Source organism: Maylandia zebra, linkage group LG19 (genome assembly GCF_041146795.1).
Source record: "Maylandia zebra isolate NMK-2024a linkage group LG19, Mzebra_GT3a, whole genome shotgun sequence".
Classification (NCBI taxonomy): Eukaryota; Metazoa; Chordata; class Actinopteri; order Cichliformes; family Cichlidae; genus Maylandia; species Maylandia zebra.
Window position 1 is genome coordinate 5,158,161 of NC_135185.1, and position 25,115 is coordinate 5,183,275.

General features: G+C 40.2%; 2 protein-coding genes across 3 annotated transcripts; one reads left to right on the top strand and one right to left on the bottom strand.

Moving 5' to 3' along the window:
• The first annotated feature begins 672 nt into the window (after positions 1–672).
• Positions 673–18,766, top strand: LOC101478506 (uncharacterized). Of its 2 annotated transcripts, none has more exons than XM_004554672.4 (19): positions 673–905; positions 1,543–1,666; positions 2,172–2,308; positions 2,403–2,572; positions 3,241–3,424; positions 3,700–3,953; positions 4,037–4,122; positions 4,267–4,328; positions 5,751–5,989; positions 7,179–7,368; positions 7,444–7,485; positions 7,578–7,701; positions 8,199–8,340; positions 8,423–8,587; positions 8,696–8,768; positions 15,955–16,553; positions 16,677–16,794; positions 17,277–17,346; positions 18,317–18,766. In XM_004554672.4, exons 2-19 carry the CDS (start codon positions 1,543–1,545, stop codon positions 18,643–18,645), a joined length of 3,108 nt encoding a protein of 1,035 aa, XP_004554729.2. In that variant the 5' UTR covers positions 673–905; the 3' UTR covers positions 18,646–18,766. The 2 variants fall into 2 exon arrangements, with proteins under 2 accessions (XP_004554729.2, XP_004554730.2); XM_004554673.4 differs by having other exon boundaries at positions 7,581–7,701.
• Positions 18,767–18,768: 2 nt separating this feature from the next.
• On the bottom strand, positions 18,769–24,636 carry LOC101467204 (uncharacterized). The gene is made up of 4 exons (XM_012920093.3): positions 23,878–24,636; positions 22,281–22,481; positions 21,522–21,732; positions 18,769–20,332 (listed from the first exon to the last, which is right to left on the bottom strand). Exons 1-4 carry the CDS (start codon positions 24,632–24,634, stop codon positions 20,080–20,082), a joined length of 1,422 nt encoding a protein of 473 aa, XP_012775547.2. The 5' UTR covers positions 24,635–24,636; the 3' UTR covers positions 18,769–20,079.
• Positions 24,637–25,115: the final 479 nt, after the last annotated feature.

Sequence of the window (25,115 nt, forward strand, 5' to 3'; positions counted from 1 at the left end):
TTGATGGCTGGAAGTATCATTTACTTACTTAGACTTATTCGTCACGATCACATGACTCTGGTCTTGCAGAGAGAACAATGTGTCCTCCGGAGTTGCGAGGGGCGCTCTTGTTTCTGTCAGAGAACGGAAGTGAGCTACACTCAGTAAGCTTGGGTTACGGCAGCTTCTGCAACCTGTGTGAAATCATTCTTCTGTCAAGTGATGACCATGTGACAGCAATTAAACTTCCGTTAAAATTATTTCCTGTGAAAATAAAAGCACTGAAAACGCAAACAAACCACTACCATTCAAGAAATAGTTTTATAAGTGTACTTTATTTTCTTTTATATATGTATTTTCTTCCCATCACTACCCATCCGTAAAACGTTGGGGTTTTTTGGTATAGCTTACTCATTTGATTCAACTTATTGTTGTTTGTTCAAAAATATCATATAAATCGTTTTTGAATGAAATATATCATTATAATGTAATTTATTACTATAGAATACTTGGCATGACTCAGTCCCTGCGACCAACATAATACTTGTAATTGTTTCGCGAACATGAAAAAAAAATGCACTTTTCGTTTTTTAAGGGCTAATTACTTTTAAAAAAAAATAAAAGAAAATGAAAAAATAATTGACAAACGTAATAACCCTTATTTTGAAATTATCCATACCGGAACGTGAAAGATTATTACTGCGGGACAAGTTTGCGCGGAACAAAACGCCACAGTTAGCTATTAATTTGCTCTTAAAATATGTTTCTTTAGAGCACGTGTGTATAAATTCAGATAATTTGAAAGAAAAAGATTTAATTATTTGAAGAAATCTGTGGGAAAAATAAGTACTTGCAGTAGAATTTATGTTAAAAGTTGGAACCGGTGTAACGAGGATTTGTGTCGAATAGACGAAAGATGATCTAAGGTAGGGAAACGTCTGCTTATTTCACGACACGTTTCCACAATTAAAATAATGTCGGTTTACATTTGCGCATGTGCGCGCCACAAGAGCAGGCCTAAATATGAGACTACGTTTTTTATTACAAACCTCTCGGCATTTACTTTTTATTTTTTTATTTTTGTACTTGTCAGTGAACTAATTGATTAACAGTAACTAAATGTTAATTGCTTGTTTTAAATAAACCACCGCCAAAAGCCAAAGTGAGTCAACACATTATTGACAGAATACCAGTTATTTAATCATAAGCACCAAGAAAGAGAGAAAATTCATATTTAGTTCATAATTGACAGACCATTGTGAACTTGCCTTTAAAATTTACAGTATTTAATGAAACATTTTAACTTACTATTGTTCAGTATGTATTGTACCTGCATTTTCTTGGATATCATTTATTACAACAAAACGTTATCATGTACTCATATTTTCCTATAGTGATGTCTTTAATTGACTTCTTCTGTCCAAAATACAGACCAAAAAGTGATTTAAAATTTGTCATCACAGAAGGCAAAGCTTGTAATTGCAATAATCTTTTGTGATTGTTAAAGTTTTAAATCACCTTTCTTAACCTCTCTGTCCTTGTTTCCCACTTTTCCACCTGCAGATGCCCTCTTATGCCTTTCTGGATTGTTTGGAGCATTATTTACTGACAGGAAAGTTTCAAGTAAATACATCAAAAAGCTGGAAAAAGCTGGTCTCTAAAGATAGCAAAAAGTTTACTTACAAAGGTACAGTAGATGTTACACACAAAAAAAAACAGTTCTCAATGTTTGGCAGCATCAAACAAAATGTTTGTATGGTGTTGAAGAGACATTAATTGAAGTTTAGCCAGCGCTGTGACCCTGTGCTCAGTTTGGTGTAATACCTATATTGACCACAAGATGGTGCTTTGTTGTGAGAACTACTACTACTACTGTTGTGACTAAAATTTATATATAATTCATTGTGCTACATTTAGGTGGAAGTAAAATTTCTGATATGTTTTTAGATCATTTTAAGTTGAAATTTTGAATAGCTAATTAAATATTAAAATGTATGGATTGAAAACCATTGAACCATTGCCACAAAAGTTGTTCCAGTAACGTCACATCTTCAGAATCTATGAATTACCCAATGTTCATACACCCATGAACATTTTGTAGATCACCTGGATAATGCATGAGAGAAAGCACTGCCCTGAATATAGCCTTTCAGTCACTTATTAGGAATGTTGCTGAATGCTCAAACCTCCAGATGGCTGTTTGTGGCGGTCTTATCGAGGCCGCCTCCTCCGTGTCGTTAGGAGTGACGAAGAAATACGTGAGATCCTGATACAATACCACAATAACAACAACCATGCGCGCCGGGAACGGGCAGTAAGGGAAATAATGGTGAGTTTAAATGAGGTGTGTTCTTTAAGTCACCAAAATGGTTAAAATTAAGGCTATTCATAGAAAAGTGTTTTAACTCTTGATGTCCATCCAGCTGATGTATTACTGGGTTGGAGTGACTGCGGCAGTGAAGAACTGGATAAAGGCTTGTGACGTTTGCCAGAATCAACCTACTAAAGAGCTAGCTAATCTGCGCGTCCAGTTTTGCCTGGTTTATGGTTGTGATTCTTCCAGTTACATACACCCTGAGATCACCTTCCACAGGTCAGGTGGCGTTACACACTGGGCTCAATTGTCTCAGATCTAAAACAAAAAAATTGTATTTTGCACAAAGAATGATTGAATAACTAAAACAGAACTTACCATTCATGTTGTAATAATATGTGAATGACAGGTTGCCATAACTTGCCGTAATTTGTGTTATGTGTGTATAAATTGACAAATAAGAACTTTTTCCAGTCAATACACATTTTAAAGATATGAAGATGTGAGAGAGATCTAGAGATAAAGTCAGCCAGAAGAGGTCAGATTTCAGGCAGTTCTTTAAAAATAAACAAATGAATTTCATATGTAATGTTTTAACCGCGGGAAGGATTTTAATTTGAAGAGACATGGTATTAAGCATCCTAAGAAAATAACTGATTTGTTTGGCACTTTTTAAATTACAAGCGGAGATAGCAGAGGGCTAAAAAAGCTTATGGGGGCTTTGGAGTTGAACCATTTTGAGCTATGAGCCACCCAGGATTTCACTTTGATTCACTGAAGACAAAGTATTGTTGGAACACAATATTCTTGTATTTTCCAGAGTGCATTTACTTAGAACTATAGTGGACCTTAAATGGAGCCTTGTGGTACACCACAGGCAGACTTGGCTTTTGTTCAGCTTTCTCTGTAAGTTCTCCAAAGCAAAACTGGCCTTTGTGCATCTGCAGGTTTCCAAAGGACCCCGGGCAGCGGCAGAAATGGCTGACAGTTGCGCAGAGGGATGAAGGCTCGCTGCGCTCAAACTCCTACATCTGCTCCCGACACTTTGACCCATCCTGCTATACCCTGAATGAGGACGGTCAGCCGACACTATCATCAGATGCTGTACCCAGCATCATGCCCGATGAGGAGGTGACACAAAAGACTGAGAGCACATTAAAAACCTGTCAATTGTAATTAGCAAGTCTGCGGATTTACTTTTGTTTTTTTTTTTTACTCACTTCATTCTTCTTAGTGTTTGGACCTGCATATTTACTCATTTCATTACAAAATTTGCAGTGCTTTCAGAAACTTTAACAGAATTAGGCAATAGTGCTTTTTTCCCATCCAGTCCTGCAGAAGCGTACTAAGAGTGTGGACTTGAGTTAGTTCTCAGAGCTGATCAGGTAAACCTATGTGCCTTTCAGGTGCCCATTCCTTCAGATGAGGAAGTCCTGCTTTCCAACACGCTGGAAGACCTCATCTCTGCAGCTGCTGCTAATACCGAAACCGAAAAGCCCCCTCATCCAGCCACTGATCAGTCGGAAACCCCTATGGAGCTGCAGGAACACCAGTACTGCTCGTCAGCTCCAGACTCCACCGCAGTCCAGACAGTGAAGGAGCACACAAGGAGGAAGACTGTCATTGAGCCAACTTTCACCACGTACAACCATGTCGCCAGGTATGTGTTTGATGACACGAAAACTTCACACCCATGTGACGCATGTTCGTTTAAATTAGCATGTTTTCTTATGCATACTTTAGATATCTGAGCCACAGGATTTTACCAACGCAAAGCAAGAAAAATAGAAGTGCCTTAAAAAGGATGGCCAAGCGCTTTGGCCTAATAGGTGAGTGGAAAGGGTTTTAAACACAACAAGCAATACTCATTTTTATTTGACTGCTTCAGTGCTCTAAAGGAACACATTAAATCATTTATAAAGGTGCTGAAATGTTCATAGTCAAACTTTAGAAATATGTCTTTTCTTTTTAAGATGGAGTGCTGATGTACACACGGGCTTCTCGACCTCTCAGCGTGCCACGCAGCAGAGAGGAGGTAATTGCTAGCTTACAGATTTCAAATGAAGACCTTTTGTGCTGGTGGTCAGTGGTCAGCGGAGGAAACACTTTGTTTTATGACAGTTTACGCCTTATTATAACACATCTGGAAGTGTTAATTTCAGAGACTAAACACAACTGGTTAAAACCATCAACTAATCTGTATCTTTACATCACTGAGGAGTGGATAATGGCATCTTAAAGTGAAAGAGATTTTCACTTTAAGTACAGGTTATATTCTTTATTTAGTTCTTGCAGAAGCTAACAACAATGAAAATTCGTTCAGCAGTTATAAATGGAATCAAACAAAACAGTCAGCCATTAATTTCATCTGACCCTCATCACTTCATCTGCTGCTCTTCTCATGACCCTCTGAGATTGTGTGAGCTGGCAGGTCCCCGTTTTCTGCAGGTTGTGGTCCTGTATGGACCAGCTCCGACTCGTAGTCAGACCACATCAGGATCCTCTTCAGTTTGCGTTGAGAACGCCATCATCTACCTGCTCAATCGTGTCTGCACCCATCCGTACTAGCCAGCGAGCACTGCGAGGGTCATGTTTTTTAACTTTTCCAGTGCATTCAACCCCATGAGGCCAAACCTCCTGGGTGACAAGCTGAGAATGATGCAGGTGGATGCTTCTCTGGTGTCTGAGAGGCAGATGTTGTCCAGGATAAAGACAATGCTGGACAATACCTCCCACCCACTCCATGACGTGCTGGCTGGAACACATTCAGTGAGAGACTGAGATTACCAAAGAGCACCACTGAACGACACAGGAAATCATTCCTGCCTGTGGCCATCTCCCTGTACAACTCATCCATCTAATAGCTACACTGTAAACACTGCAATAGTTACACCCTTTTTGCACATGCTCTTTTCTACTCTGTAATATTCTTGTGAGTTATTGATATTTATTTATAATGATCTCTGTTAATTCTTGATATTTATAATTGAGTGATTTGTATATATTAGCGCTATCTTTTTAAATTAGTAAAATCTGTAACATATTGTATTGTTTAAATGGCTTAGTCTGTTACTGTTACTGCCTTGGAGCAACCGTAACCCACATAATTTCCTTGGGGATTAATTAAGTATTCTGATTCTGATTCTGTATGGGCCACTTGGTTCTGTCACCTTTGCACCTGGAGCACTACACCAGTGTCCTTTTTGCAATGAGCATTAAGGTGTCTTCGTGTTGTTGGAGGAAGCCTCCTAAGAGCTCCAAAATCCAGGATTTTTTAAATACTGTTAACATCTCTATTTGCACATCTTTCCTCAGCCCATGCCTCAACTATTACTCAGACTGACATTGCATGATCACATAAGTCTTATGTGATCTGTAATTTGCATAATGGTCTTACAAATACTATTAAATATCCAACCATGCTTTGCTAACCAACTGTGCTTCCTTTTGATCCCAGGTAAACTCAATCCTGCGAGAGTTTCATGACAGCAAGGGCCACTATGGTCAGGGGGTCTGCCAGCAAGAAATTTCAAAGCACTTCCACTGGGGCAGCATGACTCGAGACCTGGCTAGTTGGATCGCCAACTGCCAAACCTGCCTTAACAGAACCAAGAGGAAGTGGATGCGCTGCAGTGTTCTTGGGTGCACAAACTGCTGTGGACCAGTAGAGAGACGCCTGGGCCTCACCTTCCACAAGTATGAATCGTTTTTTTCTTGATTGTTTGCTGCTTATACTACGAAAGTAAACAGAGAAACACAGAATTAATTAATGAAAAAATAATAGTCCTAAAACCTTTAGGACTTCTGCGATAAAACATACGGTGTTCGCTCCTGTTCTGGTGAGAGTTTAGTGTGCAGATTATGCTTTATTTTTGCTCATTTCTGTTATTTTATCATGAATGTGATGTCACAAAGGCAGATGTTATCCCTCTAAGTTAAAAGATCAGGCGTTTAAGCTAACTGCTGGGTTAGCAATGTTTTTATTTCATACTTATATGTTGAGCTGTTTTTTTTAAATAGGTTTATCTGGTGCAGATAAAGTACATGCACAAAGTATACAGAGTTTTGCTTATGTTTATACCAAGTGCATTTGGAAGATGGTCGATCAGAAAATTAAACTGGGTTTTAGAGAAGTTGTTATTGATAAGCTGCTGCTTTTGTTTTAGCTATAAGATGAACCTGCCCTGAGCCAGAATAAGATAATTTAGTTTGTGTTTTTGAAATTTGAAGCATGGAGAACATAATAGAACCACTTTAACCACTTCTATATCTTACTTTGTTCTTAAAAGGACAAAAAACCCCAATAAATATTAGTTTTTGTGCTATAGGTTTTGGACCATTATACATTAGAAATCAGTAATGGTGCATTTGACTGAATATAATTGGTACACTTAAGAATTGATGTTGCTTTTGCAGCACAAGGATGCCCAAATATTGTTCAGGGAAGGTTTGAAGAGCACAATAGCTTTGAGGTGTTGACTTGGTCTCCAGATTCAATCAATCCAACCAAGCATCTGTGGGATGTGCTGGACAAACAAGTCGGATCCGTGGAGGGCTCACCTTAAAACTTACAGCACTTAAAGGATCTGCTGCTAATATCTTGATGCCAGATACCACAGCACACCTACAGGGGTCTAGTGGAGTCCATGCCTTGATGAGCCAGAGCTGTCTTGGCAGCAAAAGGGGTACCAACACTTTGTTAGACAGGTGGTCATATTGTTATGCCTGATCAGTGTACTCTGACATGTTACTTCTTGGCTACTTAATGCAATACCCCAAATAAGGCTAAAGGCCTGCCCTTAAACCCATATTAATCATGTAGCTGTGACTTCAATGTGCTTTGGTAAAGTGTGCGTACTTCTTCATCATTAATATATTACCCTAGGTTTCCTCTTCACAATGCAACTCTGTTGGCAAAGTGGTTGAAGGCTACCGGCCGTCCAAACTGGCATCCTCGGCTCCGGTCTTCCATTTGTTCGATACATTTCACTGACGACTGTTTCAGCCATAGTGGGGAGGTCATCACCCTAAATCCAGATGCTGTGCCTGCACTCTCGGTCCACACGGACTCCGCAGTGAGCATCACAATTACTTAGTATTATTAATGCAACAGTGTCACAATTCTAATAACTGATCTGTTTCCTCCAAAGGTCCCATCCAGAGGGGCGAGCCAGCCTGCGGTGGGGGAGGAGGTATGTTGTAGATTTGTCAGGTTGACAAAATTTTATTTGCTGCAGAGATTCATGAACCATATGTATTTACATGATCTACGTCTCTGTGTTAGCAGGCCATTTTTGCAAAGTACGATGCTGTGGAGCTCTACCTTACCAAACGCACTTACCCACCTGGACTGAACTATGTAGAAAAGAACACCTTTAGGAGGTTCTGCAAGAAGTTTGCCATTAAAGGTTCGTACAAATCTGTGTGTTCAAAACTCCTAAAAACAAAATACTAATAATGCCTGTGTAGTGCATTTTCCATGATAAAACACAGGCATGCAGGTATGCATAACAAAGGAGTTTTAATTCCAATATTATTTAGGAAAAGAACGTCAATATTTTATACTATGCACTGCTGGGAACACAAACTTTAAAAAGGGTGGTGGGAAAAATCTCCTTAATAAAAATAGAACCCATTATGCTAATGTCCAGCTTCAGATTTCTGTTCTTCATCTTTGTATGAGTCATATTTTAAATTAGAGCCCTGCGACAGACTGGCGACCTGTCCAGGGTGTACCCCGCCTCTCGCCCCATGACAGCTGGGATAGGCTCCAGCTCCAGCAAAAATCCAAATATAATGATACAATATACACAATGGCACTTGTGCCTCTGCTCAAACATAACTGGAAAGACAAAAGTCTGTTTCACACTGTGCTGTAACATTTACCCTACCCCTGCTTTCCCAGACGGTGTTCTTCATACGGTGAAGGGAGACCAAATGCGTTTGGTTCTGAGGAACAGGCAGCAGGTTGAAACCGCGCTGGTGGACTATCACAACGAGCTCAACCACCTCGACGTCAACAAGTGTCTCAGACTGCTGAATGAGAGGTTTCCCCTCGCGCTGTTTCTCATTAGTGACACGTTTCAGTCAGAATCATCAACACGGTCTCAGATCTGAACTTTCTTACAGATACTTCTGGAGAACCATGAGGCCTGATGTTGTGCAGTGGATCAACAACTGCTCTCAGTGCAGCATGAAGAAGACGAAGAAACCGAATCACCAAGCAGAGGCGAGAGGTTTAGCGGTTCAGACATCAGCTCAACTACAGGAACTGACATCTCACGACTTAGACAGGTAATTTCTATCTTAGTATCTAAAAGTACTAGTGAACTGTTGATATGGTTTCCCCATTTTTATGTCTAATATCTACCTGCTCTTCTCTCTCTGTCTCCATGTTGGCAGTGCGAATGATGAGGATACTGATAGTGATGGTGATGCAGAGGAGCAGCTGACAGTGAATTCCAAGGACACAGTGGTGGGTTTGCCAAAGCTTTAGCTCCTTGACTGAATGATTTTAGGCCTGTGGCTCTGACTTCTTTAGTGATGAAGACATTTGAGAAGATAATTAAGAAGGAGATTTTAATGCATGTTGAACACCATCTTGACCCCTTCCAGTTTGCCTATAGAGCAGGGAGAGGTGTGGAGGATGCTGCTGTCACACTCCTGCATCTCTTGTATAAGCATCTTGAGGCCCCCCACACCCATGCAAGATTATTATTTGCTGACTTTTCATCTGCATTTAATACAATTCAACCCCTCTTACTTGCTGACAGGCTTTACAATAATTTCAAGCTTGACACTAGTCTGGTCGGCTGGGTGACAGACTTTCTGACTAATAGGTCACAATGTGTGAGGGTAAATCATGTCTTTTCTGATGTGCTCTCCTCCTCTACTGGATCACCCCAGGGTTGTTGCCTCTCTCCCCTTCTGTTCATTCTGTACACAAATGAGTGTCGCAGCAATTTCACAAACAGACACATCCTGAAGTTTGCTGACGACACAGTGATCGTCAGTCTTCTAGTGGGGGACGAGTCAGGCCATGGACAGGTTGTAGATGATTTTGTGAATTGGTGTGATGAGTCCTTCCTTTCACTTAACGTGTCAAAAACTAAAGACATGATTATTGATTTTAGGAAGTCCTCTTATAGCTCATCACCCACTATCATTAAAACTGCCAATATTGGGATCGTTGAGAGTTATAAATATCTAGGTGTGGTACTTGACCATAAACTGTGTTTTGAATCTCATGCTGATGCCACTACTAAAAAAGTTCAACAAAGACTGTTCTTTTTAAGGAAAATGAGATCTTTTAATGTCTCATCTGAGATGTTGTCCTTGTTTTATAGAAGTTTTATCGAATCTGTGATGTCTTTTTGTATCGCTGCCTGGTTTGGTAACCTGACGGTGAAGAATAAGAATCGGTTGGGACTTCTGGTAAAAACTGCTAGCAAAATTTCAGGGCGCTGGCAAGATGGACTTTTGGCCATTTACAATAGAAATGTGCTTAGAAAGGCTCATTCTATTATTAATTGTGTGAACCATCCACTTCACAGTGAGTTTGAGTTGTTGCCTTCCGGCCGCCGTTTTTAGAGTACCTCCGAGGAGGACTAAAAGACTCCAGGTCTCTTTTATCCCTACTGCGTCTTGTCTCCTTAATGGCAAATAATTGTCCTTGAATTTTCTATCATTATTATTGTTATTATTGTTTTATAGTATTGTTCTGTTTGTTCTTATCCTCCTGCTGCTAAACTAATTTCCCCTTGTGGGACAATAAAGAAATTGAATTGAATTGAATTGAATTGACCACTTAGACAGGCTCCAAACGTGAGTCAGAATTAAAAAGCACTTTTGCAGCTTCCTACTCAAACATTTTAGGATAATTTCTGCATTCAAACATACAGTGGCTTGCAAAAGTATTCGGCCCCCTTGAACTTTTCCACATTTTGTCACATTACAGCCAAAAACATGAATCAATCTCATTGGAATTCCACGCGAAAGACCAACACAAAGTGGTGTACATGTGAGAAGTGGAACAAAAATCATACATGATTCCAAACATTTTTTTTACAAATAAATAACTGCAAAGTGGGGTGTGCGTAATTATTCAGCCCCCTGAGTCAATACTTTGTAGAACCACCTTTTGCTGCAATTCCAGCTGCCAGTCTTTTAGGGTTTGTCTCTACCAGCTTTGCACATCTAGAGACTGAAACTCTTGCCCATTCTTCTTTGCAAAGCAGCTCCAGCTCAGTCCGATTAGATGGACAGCGTTTGTGAACAGCAGTTTTCAGATCTTGCCACAGATTCTCGATTGGATTTAGATCTGGACGTTGACTGGGCCATTCTAACACATGGATATGTTTTGTTTTAAACCTTTCCATTGTTGCCCTGGCTTTATGTTTAGGGTCGTTGTCCTGCTGGAAGGTGAACCTCCGCCCCAGTCTCAAGTCTTTTGCAGACTCCAAGAGGTTTTCTTCCAAGATCGCCCCGTATTTGGCTCCATCCGTCTTCCCATCAACTCTGAGCAGCTTCCCTGTCCCTGCTGAAGAGAAGCCCCCCCAGAGCATGATGCTGCCACCACCATATTTGACAGTGGGGATGTTCAGAGTGATGTGCAGTGTTAGTTTTCCGCCACACATGGCGTTTTGCATTTTGGCCAAAAAGTTCCATTTTGGTCTCATCTGACCAGAGCACCTTCTTCCACATGTTTGCTGGGTCCCCCACATGGCTTATGGCAAACTGCAAATGGGACTTCTTATGGTTTTCTGTTAACAATGGCTTTCTTCTTGCCACTCTTCCATAAAGACCAACTTTGTGCAGTGCACGACTAAGACAGCAGCTGTAGATTCCCCCACCTGAGCTGTAGATCTCTGCAGCTTGTCCAGAGTCACCATAGGCCTCTTGGCTGCATTTCTGATCAGCGCTCTCCTTGTTCGGCCTGTGAGTTTAGGTGGACGGCCTTGTCTTGGTAGGTTTACAGTTGTGCCATACTCCTTCCATTTCTGAATGATCGCTTGAACAGTGCTCCGTGGGATGTTCTTTTTTTTTGTTATTCTCTTTTTATTAAACAACCTATATAAACACAAATAATCCAAAATAAACATATAATCAAGAACAGACGTAAATAATAAAAAAATAAAAAATAAAAATAAGAAAAACAGACGGGTGTACCCTCTAGTGTGTATGTACTCGCACACACATATTCACTCACACACCCATATTCTTAAGCATACATACACATACCTACTTACATATGTGTTCACTTGTAGTCTCATACATACTAACATATACATATAAACACATAACGATTCAGAAATGTAGCATATATAGTTACAGAGATTCAAACAAGATCGGGTCTCCTTAACCGGATGTAGTGTTTCCATTTACCCCAAATTTCACTAAATATATCAAACTGGAGTCTTTTAATGAAGGTAATTCTTTCCATTTTAAACATCCCATGTACAGTCTCATGCCAATCACCCAGTGATGGAATTTTCGCACTAAGCCATTTCTTGGTAATAATTTTACGGGCAGCCAAACTCAGGATACCATACAACTGCTTAGACATTTTATCTACATTTACTGAGTATAAATATCCAAACAAAAGTTCGTCCCAATTAAAGGGAAGCTGCATACCAAAAATAATCTGCAACTCAGAGTGGATCAATACCCAAAAAATGTTGATCCTTGGGCAAGACCAGAACAGATGAAAATGTTTTACTCCTTGGGCCCCACAATTTCTCCAGCAATTAGAGTGATTAAAATAATGTTTACTTTGTGCAGGGGTAATAAAAAACCTACAGATACTCTTCCAACCGTAACATCTCCATGTATTAGAACTAGAAATTCTCCACTGAAAAGCGCACTGCTCATACCAAATGTTATCTGATATTGCTATATTTGTTTCATTTTCCCATTTTTTTTTTGATGTAGGTAGTATTCCACTTCTTAACCTCTTGTATACCCTTGTACAATCTTGAAATCACCTTAAGGCCTGTGTCAGCCTGATAAGCCTTGACAAATATACTCAGAACAGGTAAAGAAAAAAGATCTGTTCTCTTAGGTATAAAATTATATAGATGATGCCTAATTTGTAAGAACCTAAAAAAGTCCGTTTTACTTAACTGGTATTGATCTTTTATTGATTGGAAGTCCCTAAGAATTCCCTTATCGTAAAACATACAATATGCCGTTAAACCTTGTCCAGACCATTTTTTATATCTTACGTCTAATTCATTAGGTAAAAAATCACTGTCAAAAGCGCACCATCTTAAAATCCTAACCTCTTCAATCCAATCATTCTTATTAAGAAATTGTAACCAGAGTTTTAAAGGTAGGTTAATCCATTGGTTTCCTTGATGAATTTGTTTTTTAATAAGTGTCACATCCCCTAGAATTGCCTGAATTGGAGAATCTTTTAAGGTCACTGTTTCTAGTTCTTTCCATCTCGCTTGATAATCTACATTACACCAACACACTAATGTCCTCAATTGAGCAGAAATATAATAGTCTTTCAAACATGGGAACCCCAACCCTCCTTTGTCTTTAGCCAACTGAATAGTTTGGTACTTAATCCGTGGTTTTTTCCCCTGCCATATAAACCTAGAGATTATTTTGTCCCATTCCCGAAATTGTTTGTCAGTTATTTCTACAGGGAGTGTTTGGAATAGGTAGAGCATCCTGGGCAAGATATTCATTTTAACTGTATCTATACGTGATTCAAAATTTAAAAATGGTAATAAATTCCATCTTTTAATATCCTCATTTATTTTATAACTTAAAGGATTAAAGTTTGCATTGTATATCTTAGACAGATCTTTAGTAATATTTACTCCAAGATACTTCATCTGCTCCGTTTCCCATTTCAAATTGGCTTTAGCCTTAATTTCATAATTGGGCTCATAGTTAAAAGTTAATATCTGAGTCTTCGATATATTTAGTTTATAACCTGATATTGAACTAAAGATCTCCAGAAGTGACAATAGCTTGGGGAAAGTAGTGTTTGGATTTGTCAAATAAATCAAAATATCGTCAGCAAACAAGGAAATCTTATGCTCTCGACCCCTAATCTTGACTCCAGTAATAGTATTGCTTTGTATTACACTTTGACTCAGGGCCTCTATGAAGAGAGCAAAGAGTGAGGGGCTTAGAGGACAACCCTGACGTGTCCCTCTCTGTAGGTTAAAAACATTTGAAAGCGCCCCGTTAACTTTGATTCTTGCCTTTGGTGATTTATATAATGCTTGTATAATCCTGATAAACGATTGATGGAATCCGAATTTATCCATGACTTTGTATAAAAATTCCCAATTAACCCGATCGAAGGCCTTTTCTGCATCTAAGCTCATAAGGACCATCTGAATTTTATTTTTCCTAACATAATCAATAACGTGTAGTGTTCGGCGAACATTATCTTGCGTTTGTCTCTGCTTAATAAAACCAGTCTGATCCAAACTAATTATCTGAACAAGAATATTTTCAATTCTTTTGGCAAGAATGTATGTAAATATCTTAAAGTCCTGGTTAAGAACACTAATGGGGCGGTAATTTCCACAGTCAAGCCTGTCCTTTCCTTCTTTAGCTATTATAGAGATAGAAGCCTCATTCCAAGATGGGGGAATTACTCCCGTCTTTAAAATATAGTTGAATGATGTTCTCATCAAAGGAGTCAGTACCTCTTTCATTTCTTTATACCAGTCTGATGGGAATCCATCTGGGCCTGGGCATTTATTCGGTTTCAATTTTGTAATAGCTTTTTTAATTTCAAATTCAGATATGTCCTTGATTAGGGTTATATTCTGTTTTTCATTCAACTTTGGTAAGTCGAATGAATCTAAAAAAGATATCATACCTTTAATATCCACTCTAGGTTGTGTATATAGTTGTTTGTAGAATTTTAGGAAGGCTGACTGTATATCTTCAAGTTTATACACAATGTTATTTGTTTGAGGGTCCTTTATTTTATATATTGTATTTTCTAATTGTTGTTTTTTTAATTTATAAGCCAGTAATTTAGCAGATTTGCCTCCTACCTCATAGTATCTTTGTTTTAAAAAAACCATATTTTTTTGTATTTCACTTGAAAAAATTTCATCGATTTCGTTTTTCTTCTTTTGTATTTCTAATTGTAAGTTTGTAACTGCGCTTATTTTATGGGCATCTTCAAGATATTGTAGTTGTGTCTGGAGTTTTCTTAAATGCTCATTTCTCTTCTTTTTTAAATTAGCGCTGTAACCTATGAGTTTTCCTCTTATCACTGCTTTTAGGGCGTCCCATAGAATACTTGGGGAAACTTCTTCATTATTATTTTCCGCTATATAATCTATTATATCTTGACTAATTTGTTCTTTCATCGTGCTTAGAATACTGCTCCGTGGGATGTTCAAGGCTTGGGAAATCTTTTTGTAGCCTAAGCCTGCTTTAAATTTCTCAGTAACTTTATCCCTGACCTGTCTGGTGTCTAAATCCAATCGAGAATCCGTGGCAAGATCTGAAAACCGCTGTTAACAAACGCTGTCCATCTAATCGGACTGAGCAGGAGCTGCTTTGCAAAGAAGAATGGGCAAGAGTTTCAGTCTCTAGATGTGCAAAGCTGGTAGAGACATGCCCTAAAAGACTGGCAGCTGTAATTGCAGTAAAAGGTGGTTCTACAAAGTATTGACTCAGGGGGCTGAATAATTACGCACACCCCACTTTGCAGTTATTTATTTGTAAAAAATGTTTGGAATCATGTATGATTTTCGTTCCACTTGTCACGTGTACACCACTTTGTGTTGGTCTTTCACGTGGAATTCCAATAAAACTGATTCATGTTTGTGGCTGTAATGTGACAAAATGTGGAAAAGTTCAAGGGGACCAAATACTTTTGCAAGCCACTATTTATGGTGGTTGATTTTTTTGTGTGTTTATTTCAACATCCATTTGGATATTGGTAGCTTTTGGCTCCAAATAAACACAACAACACAGTGGCAGTCAAAATGCTCATATAGGAAGCAATTTCGTGACATCATCAGTCTCCTATGCCTGATACAAACATTTTTATTTAAAAAAAAAAGAAGAAAAATAATCTGTCAGCTTGTCTTGGGATCCAAGTTTTTCTTGTGTTGGAGCTGTTCAGTTGTTGGGCTGCTTCAAGCTAATTGGCCTTTCCATCCAGCAATCACTGGATATAAATCAGAAACCTCATAAGAGATAAGTACGGCACTCAAAAAGCTTGATTTGATAATTCTGCAGCAGTTCGTTGAAGAAATTCTAGAGGAAAAAGAAGCTGTTCTAAAAATCTCAGACAAGATCAAATCTGTCGCCGGTCAGCTTTTCTGAAAATCTTGTGAATGTGATAACTTAAGAACGAGCCAGCGTAGGATTTTGAAATTGATACCATTGGTGTATCTGCTAGGAGGCTGAGGGCTAGCACTGGCAGCTGGCAGTATTTTTCAATTAAGATTAGACAGATGATTCTATGCATGCACATTTTATGAAACAGAAGTTACTTAGATACCAGAGCTCAGATAAATGGCTGCAGGTAGCACGAGTTGTTTCTAGAAGAACAAAACAGTAACAGTTCAGCCTCTAGTAAAGAACTAGCTCATGCTCTGCCACCTCCATAATTATGTTGTATGTAAGTTATGAAGTTGAACTGACTTTGTCTCCCATCTCACTTGTAGGATGAACCTTCTTCCAGTTTGTCCTCCCAGACTGAAATTCCCGATAATCCTCAGCCCAAAATTCCCATCCTCCTTCACCTGAAAAATCCCATCAACTTACAGCCCAGGTCTCCCAAAATCCCCTCTGTCACAAAGCTCTTGTCTATGAAGAGAATGACTTCTTCGCATTTTGAAATACATAAGGATCCTGAAAGCTCTAAGAAGCAAAAAAGGATAGAGAATCCGATAAATCCCCAGCCAGAGAAGCTTGCACAGCCTCAAGAACAGGAAAAAACAAGTAGCCCTCAGGGCAACAATGGGACACAACACTGCATCCAAGCACAGCTTGTTTTAGAGCAGCATGCTCCACTGCAGCACATTCAGGCTCCAAGTCAAAAAAGTCCTCCAGAGGCACATACATCAACACAAATCCGAAGTCATTGCAGTGTCCAGCGCACAGTGAAGAAGAAAAGAGGCCCAGAGGCAGATTCTTCAGCTAAATGGAGCTCTAGCAGTGGTCTGGAGCCTGTGATGGCCCTGAGCACCAAACCCTGGCCTGTCTTCACCATCGGTAGCTCTGCTGTGGAAAAAACTGCAAAACCCTCGCCTAATGCTGACAGGTGCAGCACAAAATATCAGTCTTTTTATACCTATTTTCATTATTTCATATTCTGATTTTGCTGGCAGGTGGTGTTTGTCAGAGGTTTAATGGGTTTGTCGTCTGTTTTTGTGTGTCCGAGCAGCTCAGCTGTTTTTTATAGGCCCATCAGGCTTCAGGCCCGAACTGTCATTCAGCAGTGTAGTCACGCAAAGATTAAGCTCAAACCTGCTGTGGATGGAGCAGATGCTCAGTGGGCAGAGGTGGGTGCGTTTGTTTTTCAATGTATTTTATTTAATTAAGTCTTTGTCTTGTCGTGGAAATGTAATAATCATGTCCTGCTGCCCCCTGCTTTGGATTTTGGTGTACTTTTATCAAACATTTGATTAATACAATACGTTATATTTTGTGTGATGGTGGTTTATTAACAGTTACTGGATTAATTTAATCAGTTCTCATAAAACTACTGTATTTAAATCAGTCTAGTCACACACTGTTCGGTGAGTATAATCCAATCTCGTGTGGATATTGAGGTTTATGACTACTCAAACCTTTTCCATGTTCAGAAAGGATATACAGTGTAACAGGCTGAAGCATAATGTGGCACTTTATTCTCATAATTAATGAAATGTAAATGCTTACTTGAGGTTAAAACATTAATGTGTGAGACTTTGTTTTTATGTGCGATCCTGTAAAGTACCCAATTAATTATTATTGTTTCCACACTGTGCCTCCCTCTCCTTAGATTCAGCAGGGATTGGTTGTCTATGTGTGTTTCTTTCACGGAGCCACTGAAGATGTGACAAATGAGATGGGTGAGTTACTGCTGCACATGTTAGCTGACTCACAGTAGCTAATAACCAGAAAACGGTAATAGCAGCTTAGACAAATGAATTTAAATTAACTACTGAAAGTTGCTCACCTTAAATTTCTTATAGAGATCCAGAAATTGGTCTTTGAGCCAAAGTGGGGAAAAAAAAGTGTCAAACAGCACTTTGAAAAAAAAAAAAAAAAAAAACCCCACAAAACATGTAAAAGTTATCCAAACAACTCAAACACAGTATGTACGCTCACTGCTCTTAAAGGCAATGATCTTATCAGCTAAGAAAAGGAAACTCGGGCTATAGTTCACACAGGCTGATCAAATTTAGACAACAGAAGACTGTAAAAGCATTGCCTGGTCTGATGAGTTTTTCTGCTGTGACATTCTGACAGTAAACAACATGAAAGTGTGGATCCTGCAGGTTGGTGTGGGTGGTGCATACTTGAGTGTAGGATATTTATCTTGGCACACTCTGAGCTGCTTGGTACCAACTGAGTGTTGTTTAAACACCACAGCAAACCTGAGTATTATTGCTGACCATGTCCATCCTTTAGTGATCACGCTTTACTCACCACCTGATGAGTAAAGCGTGATCATGTGCGATTGTGTTATGTCACAAAGCTCGGATCATCTTAAATTGGTATCTTGAACATAGCATTGAGTTCATTGGATGAGGTGGAACTGGAGATTCATGTTATGGATCAGCTGCAGCTGTGTGATGCTTGCATGTAAATATGAACCAAAATCTGAGGAATGTTTCCAGCACCTTCCTGAATTCATGCTAAGAATTAATCCAGGTCTGAAGGCAAAGGGGGATCCAAGCAAGGTGGACATAATATGAATTTAAGGGGTAATCTTATGTTAACAGGATGATAAATTTATGTATAACTAAACGTTACAGTCAAACAGATTTCCATCTTGTGGCCTAAGGCTTTGTCTGTTTTCCACCGTGTCCTCAACAGCCAACACTCTGATGACTACCAGGCTTTTCCGGAAACATTCCGGGCATTGTGTGTCCCTCCTGGATCTTCCTGGAAGTATTTTATTTGTCCCCCAAGACTCCCTGCTTGGGAAGCCAGCACCCAACAGAAGGATGCAGTACAAGGGTGGATGCGAGCTGTGGTGGGGTGCTCAGCTCTTCTCAAGTCTGGTCTCCGCCTGCAGAGAACTCATGACAGGTTCAGCGAAGTGCACAAATGCAGGTGTAAAGGTAGAACATGGACTCTATGGACGAAAACAAGAAATCGCCCTGAACTCTGTGGAGCCGCAATCTGTGCTCCTGGAGTTCTGAGGTACATCTTAACATCAGTGTGGGACATTCAGTACTTCATCTGGGCTTTCTTCCATCCCTCATGTAAAGGTTAAACTAGTGTTGTGGAATTTTCATGTTAATAAAATCTGCAACAAGGTCAGCTGTGGTCAAGCTATTTTAATTACTGCATGAAGGAGAGACAACACATCAAATATCACAGTTCTGCAGAATCTTGACTAAAATACTCAAAACAGTTGGAAGTTCTATATCAATTTTTTAGGACTCTTCCATATTGTATAAATCACAGGAAAAAAAATGTTCTAATGAATTTTTATTCATCCATAAAAGTAAAACACTCAGCAAAGAAATGTAACATTAACCCTGTTGAACAAAGGAGTTTTTAAAACGAACCCTTCTGCATTTCTTGCTACATTCAAATTGTAAAGCTAAAAAAAATAAAAATAAAAATCTGCAGACATTTAGAAAAATGTTGCGCTTCAGAAATAACTGTAGGGCTTGTTGAAAAGCAATAAATGAATAAGAAATAATTAGCTTACACAACCTGAAAGCTCAAATATTGCAATGATCAATTTGAAATCAAAAAATTAAGTCACCTGGACTCAAAACGTAACAATAATGCGTTTTTGCAGTAACACAGAAGCCGTTTCTGGTCCTGACATTTCATGTAATGGTTTCAAAACAAAAATATTTTGACCACTAGACAACTTTGATCCTGAGGTTTTTGTCCTCTTACCCAGTTTAGTTTTTTCTGTCAAGGACGCAAAGATCTCCATTATTAAAATAATGAACCTATTTTAGAGTCTTTTCAGCTCTTCAAACTATCTTTAATTTTTCATCCAGAAAGCAAAACTCAGATGACCCAACAGCTAAACGTTTGCCTCTGACAGATGTGTCAGACACACAGGCTGATCCCAGCACAACTCTGTTTAAGAAAGAATTTTTTAAGGAGTTTTCAACGTAAACTGCCTTCTCAAAACATGACTTGCTGCTACTGTTCTTCATGTGTTACATTATGTAAACAGTACTGTCAGATCTTACAGAACAAAACGGGCTACTTGAATCAGTCACTTTGGGAACTGGAATAAACTGACAGATCTGATTATTTAAGAGCTTCTTATGTCTTTAAAGACCATGCCTGAGCATGTAAGGCATCGTTTAACAATGCACATAACTAACGTATTTTGTTTGTGGATTACAAACCAGCCAGACATAACATGATGCAACTGCTACTCTGCTCTTCTGTTTGTTGCAAAAAAAAAAAAAAAGTGTCACATTTCGGCCTATTTATTAGCTTTATGACCGAGAAGACCTTCAGTACTCCTGATCCATGGCTGCCTTCATATGCCTTCAGACAACGGGTCTTACCTCAGGTCTTCTTGACACTGCTCATTCTGGTGCAGTGCTTTTGGGAAGAAAAATAACTTAATTCCCACATTTCTGCCTCGCACCCGTTCAGTCTCCTTCCCACACACAGTCACATTCACGCAGTGGGTTCCTTTGCCGCATCGTTGTTATGACCGTGATCCTGTTCTCAGACAGCTCCTGCAGCTCACTGATCAGCTCCTGCACAGATGGGCTCGGCCAAGGGTGCCCGTTGAGGTAATCTCGGAGGATGAACGAACGCTCCACGATCAGCTCCAGCCGCACCAGGTGTCGCAGCTTGTGGAGGCTCAGCAGGTCTTTCTCTGGTTCCCGGCGGAAAAATCTGCAGGAAACAGGACAGGACTCGTTAACGTACCTCAAGAGCAGGTTCACAATATCTTATAGGGTTGTAGTAAGGTCATTTTCTTGTTTGCTTGTTGAAACGTCTTTAAACAGTAAATGGACTGGTACTTAAATAGCACCTTTCTTCTCCAGCTGAGAACTCAAAGCTCTCATTCACCCAATCGAACACACACATCCATACAAGTGCTTTTCTATGCCCAGGCGCCTTAATCCAACATCTCTTACACACGCACACATACTGATTAAGGCATCAAAGCAACTCATGGTTCAGATTCTTGCCCAATGGAAATCTGACCACTGACTTTCGGATTGGTAGACAATCCACATCCTGAGCCACTGCCACCCTCATTTACTTATTAATAGGTCTATTGTAGGTCTTTGGGTCATGTGGACCTCATACCCTGTTATACAGATACAAAAAAAAAAAAGGCCTGCAGCTTTAAAAAACAAAACAGGAAACAATTTTTTCCAGGAAAAAACAAACAAACTTATAGTTAATTTAAAATAGCTGATGCTAACTGAGCAGTTGTAGGGGGGGACTTCCCGATTGACACAAGAAACAACTTGCACAAATCAAACTGCCACATCCGATCACCACTGAACGGACTAAGATTTCATCATGTATGGATGCTTTAGTGCCCTGTATATTTTGAGGCAGGTTATATAGAAGAGAAGTGCACATTTAAACAATCAGCATTTCTTAAATGACTGATTAATGCTTATTTTCATTTTTAATTAACAGTAGTTTGTGGAGACCTCTTCACTGGGATTTTATCCAAATCTTCCCTTACTTAGATCATTACATTTCTTGAAACATAATTTTATTACAGGGATTAGACATTTTAAAAAAACAAAAAGAACAAACTGTTCATTCACTGCAGAAAACTGTCCCCACAGATTAGTTCCCTGCAAAATCTTGAAATGACCAAATTTATCCAAATAATTTTGGGTAACCCAAATTTTCATTATCTGATGGGATAATCTGTTAGTTGAAAATGAATCTAAAATGTTTTATAACTGAATACTTGTTTTTAGCCATTCTTAAGGAAAAACCTAATGTTCTCAAATGAGAAGACATTATGCTTTACTTTATGATAAATAATACAGTCTGATCAACATTCTCCTGCTTAGACTGCCAGGCAGAAAAACTAGGATGAACTAAGGCTCACCGTATCCTGAGTGTCTTGAGTTGAGGAAACAGCATAGGGATCCGTCTGCAGAGACTGCCACTGGAGCGGTTCTGTTCAATATCAAGGTGCTCCAGTCCTGGAACTTTAGGCGCAATAGAGTCCATGTCTTTCAGCGTTATGGCTACTCGCAGCGTCAGCCTGGTCACACTGGGTGGGATGGTGGTGGTATAGGTAGTGAGAGAATTCCCACCTACAAGGACAGAAAGCAGCACCAAGAGTTAAGGAGAAACTTGGATTTCGGGCGATCGTGGCTCGAGAGTTGGGAGTTCATCTTGTAGTTAGGTCGAGCCCCGGCTCGGACAGTCTCGGTCGTTGTGTCCTTGGGCAAGACACTTCAACTACCGCCTACTGGTGATGGCCAGAAGGGCCGATATGGCAGCCTCGCTTCTATCAGTCGGCCCCAGGGCAGCTGTGGCTACAACTGTAGCTGCCTCCACCAGTGTGTGAATGTGAGTGAATGAATGAATAGTGGAATTGTAAAGCGCTTTGAGGGTCTCGAAAAGTGCTATATAAATGCAATCCATTATTATTATTATTATTTCCCCCGCCTGAGGCTCAGTTCTGCTTTGAAAACCAGGAATTAAGATGCACTGACATTGCCAAATAAACTGCATATAACGATGCAGAAAGATGCTTTTTAAACCTGCGCAAAAAATATTAGTTGCCTAACAATTATGCAGTTGTCCCAGACCAACTAAAAGAAACCCACACAAACTGCAGAACAGCAGAGTTACTCACCGATGATAGTGAGAGATTTTAAGTGTTGCAGAGGACTCAGCCAGGCCTGCAGGCGACACTCAACGCCCTCTCTGATGTACCTGTACCTGACGGCCAGCGACTCAAGAGAGGTGAGACTTCTCAGCGCATTCTCTGACAGGGTGGTTTCTGGGTAATCCACCAGTTCCAGAGTGGTCAGCACAGGGCCACCGTAGCAGAACACTGCAGGACCAAAAAGTATGTTTATTTCTATATCCTAGCACAGGGGCGTCCAACTCCAGTCCTCGAGAGCTACTGTCCTGCAGCTTTTAGATGCATCCCTACTCCAACACAGGTGAATTAAATGATTGGATTACCTCTTCAGCATGCCATCAAGTTTGGCAAAGTCCTGGTAACAAGCCATTCATTTGATTCAGGTGTGTCAGAACAAGGATGCATCTAAAAGCTACAGGACAGTGGCTCTCAAGGACTGGAGGTGGACACAACGGACTTTGACCACAGTGCTGCACAGCAAATAAAACCATCTGCAGTTGTAATAGTATAAAACGTTGGGTAAAAGTTGCAGCAATTAAGTAAGAAACAGAACACTGCAGTATGCAGTAAGGGAAACTTGTCTTTAGTCACTATTTGTACATGACCTAATCTGCAGCTTGGCAGCAGAAGTATTTTTCTTTTGTTTAATCAGCCCTTTCAGGATATGTTAGTTTGTTGATATAGTGGCACAGCCATCTCATTATGCTGGATACTTTGTAATAAAAGCATTTACACAAACTAATCTGTTTGGCTTTGTTCTTCTCCTGGTTCTTACCATTGTTGCTGCGCTCGTCCCTCTGGCCCTCGTTTGGAGACAACGCACACTGCTTAAGCTGATGCAGTGGACAATGAGGCCCACTGTGTCAAATGCAGCACCGAGATACAGTAATACTAGTACAGCAGATTGGCCATATGTATCAAAACTGCAGTATCAAAACAAATTTCTCCAACACACTAAATTAAGTCTAAAATTTGGATTTTGAGTCATTTTCCTTTCCACTGCCATGTTTAAAACAAGCTGTCCCTGTCACTAAACAAATATTTGAAATTGTCATTTGAGGTAAAGTGAACTGACCAGCAGTAGTTCGTGTGATTAGGCTAGATCGCGGATTGCATTCAAGGTTTGTCTATGTGTAAGAGTGCAGGTGCAAAGCACACGTCTACAAAAAGTTGTTTCAACCTAGACAAATTCCCAGGAAAAACTCAGGGCTATGTGGCAACTTCAGCGTCGTCTGTACTGGGATTTGTAATGCTGTAACATAATGTACACTTACAAATAATAGTCATAAACATTATCCTAAACACACTGCATTGGTGTTACTGGTGTTGCAAGTTTGCAAATAGGGCATTTTTATGTAATTTACAAGCTAGAGCATATCTATGTGCAATATTAGAATATTTAAGGTTTGTTAATAGTGACCTCCTGAGCCAACGTGCGTTAGGTCTCTTGATGGATGTGAAGGACAGCATAGAAAATCTTGAGGACAATGGCACAGTTCTTGGCTTACCAGCTCTAAAGCCTGGTTTTGATGCTTTGATAGCCTATACCACAGCAGTTTCCCGTTGGATGAGTGACGAGACTCACCTGGTTGGTCCGGGTCCGCTGGGTTGAAATAATCATCTGGCAGGGGCTCCGGCGGCTCCCCTTTCATCCCCCAGGATAGGTGTTTGAGCTTGGTCAGGTTCAGAAGCAGGTTGTGGAAAACACTGCAGGGCACCGGCCTGACCGTGTCCAGCCCGTAGCCCTCTCCCTGCTGGTGGAAGAGCAAGTACCGCAGGTTGACCAGGTGCGACACGCTGTTGACGAACTGCACCGTGTTGGGCAGACGGACGTTGCACACGCTTAACTGAGTCAGCCGCCTCCCCAGCTGGACTGCCAGATTGTGCCCCAGAACCGGCTCGTCCCAGATAGCGTTTCGCACCCCGACACCCCTCAGGTCGGGGAACCTGGAAAGGGCGTCCAAGTATTTCTCCTTATACTGCCGTCCTCCGTCCACAAACACAATGGTGGAGAGTGACGGGAGGAACTTCACGAGGCGTCGCCACTCTTTGCGCCCCAAATGCCGCACCGTTACTCGGGTGAGACTGCGGTAGTTTAAAGTGTCCCAGAAGCCGTACGTATAACGTCGGAGGTCGGACAGCACTACCGTGTAGTCTCTCCACAGAGACGGGTGGTCGACGAGATTCTTTAGGTGCTTGCAGCAGAAGCGGACAGTGTGTTTTTCCTCCGTGTTCAGGTAGCTGAGAACATAGACCCAAACTTCTGGTGGCAAAAGCTGTATCTGTTCCATAGTTAATGTTACTACCCGATCCGTACCGGAAACCCGATCGGTACCCCGCATGCGCGAAAGGTTTCTACTTCCGGTCGTAGCGTTTTACGATAGTTCTGGGTCAGAGTATCTGTTAAGATGTTAAGAATAACAAGTATATCTTAAAATGTTTGCAATAATGAAGCATTTCAGTACAATGTAGACAAAAACGAAAAATAAAAAGATAGTTACGGATCAGGACTCCCCGATCCTTACTGCGCATGTGCAGATGTTTTCTTCTTCTTCTGTTCGTTTAATGGCAGTGTACTCCCCAGTGTACGAGGATACCGCCACCTGCTGACCGAGCGAATAAACCCTATTATAAACTGAATTAGCGTCATTACAAACGTGTGTTAAATTTGATTTAGCGATAGTCGAGTGTGTTTATGCTTGTCTGTGAGGAGAGGATTGTTGGAATAGTGATGATGATGTGCGCTATCACTGTCAATTGTCAGTAAACACTTCATCTGGCTGATGAATCTACACGTGAGATATTACAAAGTCTGCATTATTA

Excerpts from the sequence above, each read along its gene's own strand:
- LOC101478506 (XM_004554672.4), top strand. The coding sequence starts at position 1,543 with ATGCCCTCTTATGCCTTTCTGGATTGTTTGGAGCATTATTTACTGACA. Across the intron at positions 7,369-7,443 it reads CGGTCCACACGGACTCCGCA|GTCCCATCCAGAGGGGCGAG; the intron begins GTGAGCATCACA and ends TTTCCTCCAAAG. Across the intron at positions 8,769-15,954 it reads TGAATTCCAAGGACACAGTG|GATGAACCTTCTTCCAGTTT; the intron begins GTGGGTTTGCCA and ends TCTCACTTGTAG.
- LOC101467204 (XM_012920093.3), bottom strand. The coding sequence starts at position 24,634 with ATGCGGGGTACCGATCGGGTTTCCGGTACGGATCGGGTAGTAACATTA. Across the intron at positions 21,733-22,280 it reads AAAATCTCTCACTATCATCG|GTGGGAATTCTCTCACTACC; the intron begins GTGAGTAACTCT and ends CTGTCCTTGTAG. Across the intron at positions 20,333-21,521 it reads CTCAAGACACTCAGGATACG|ATTTTTCCGCCGGGAACCAG; the intron begins GTGAGCCTTAGT and ends TGTTTCCTGCAG.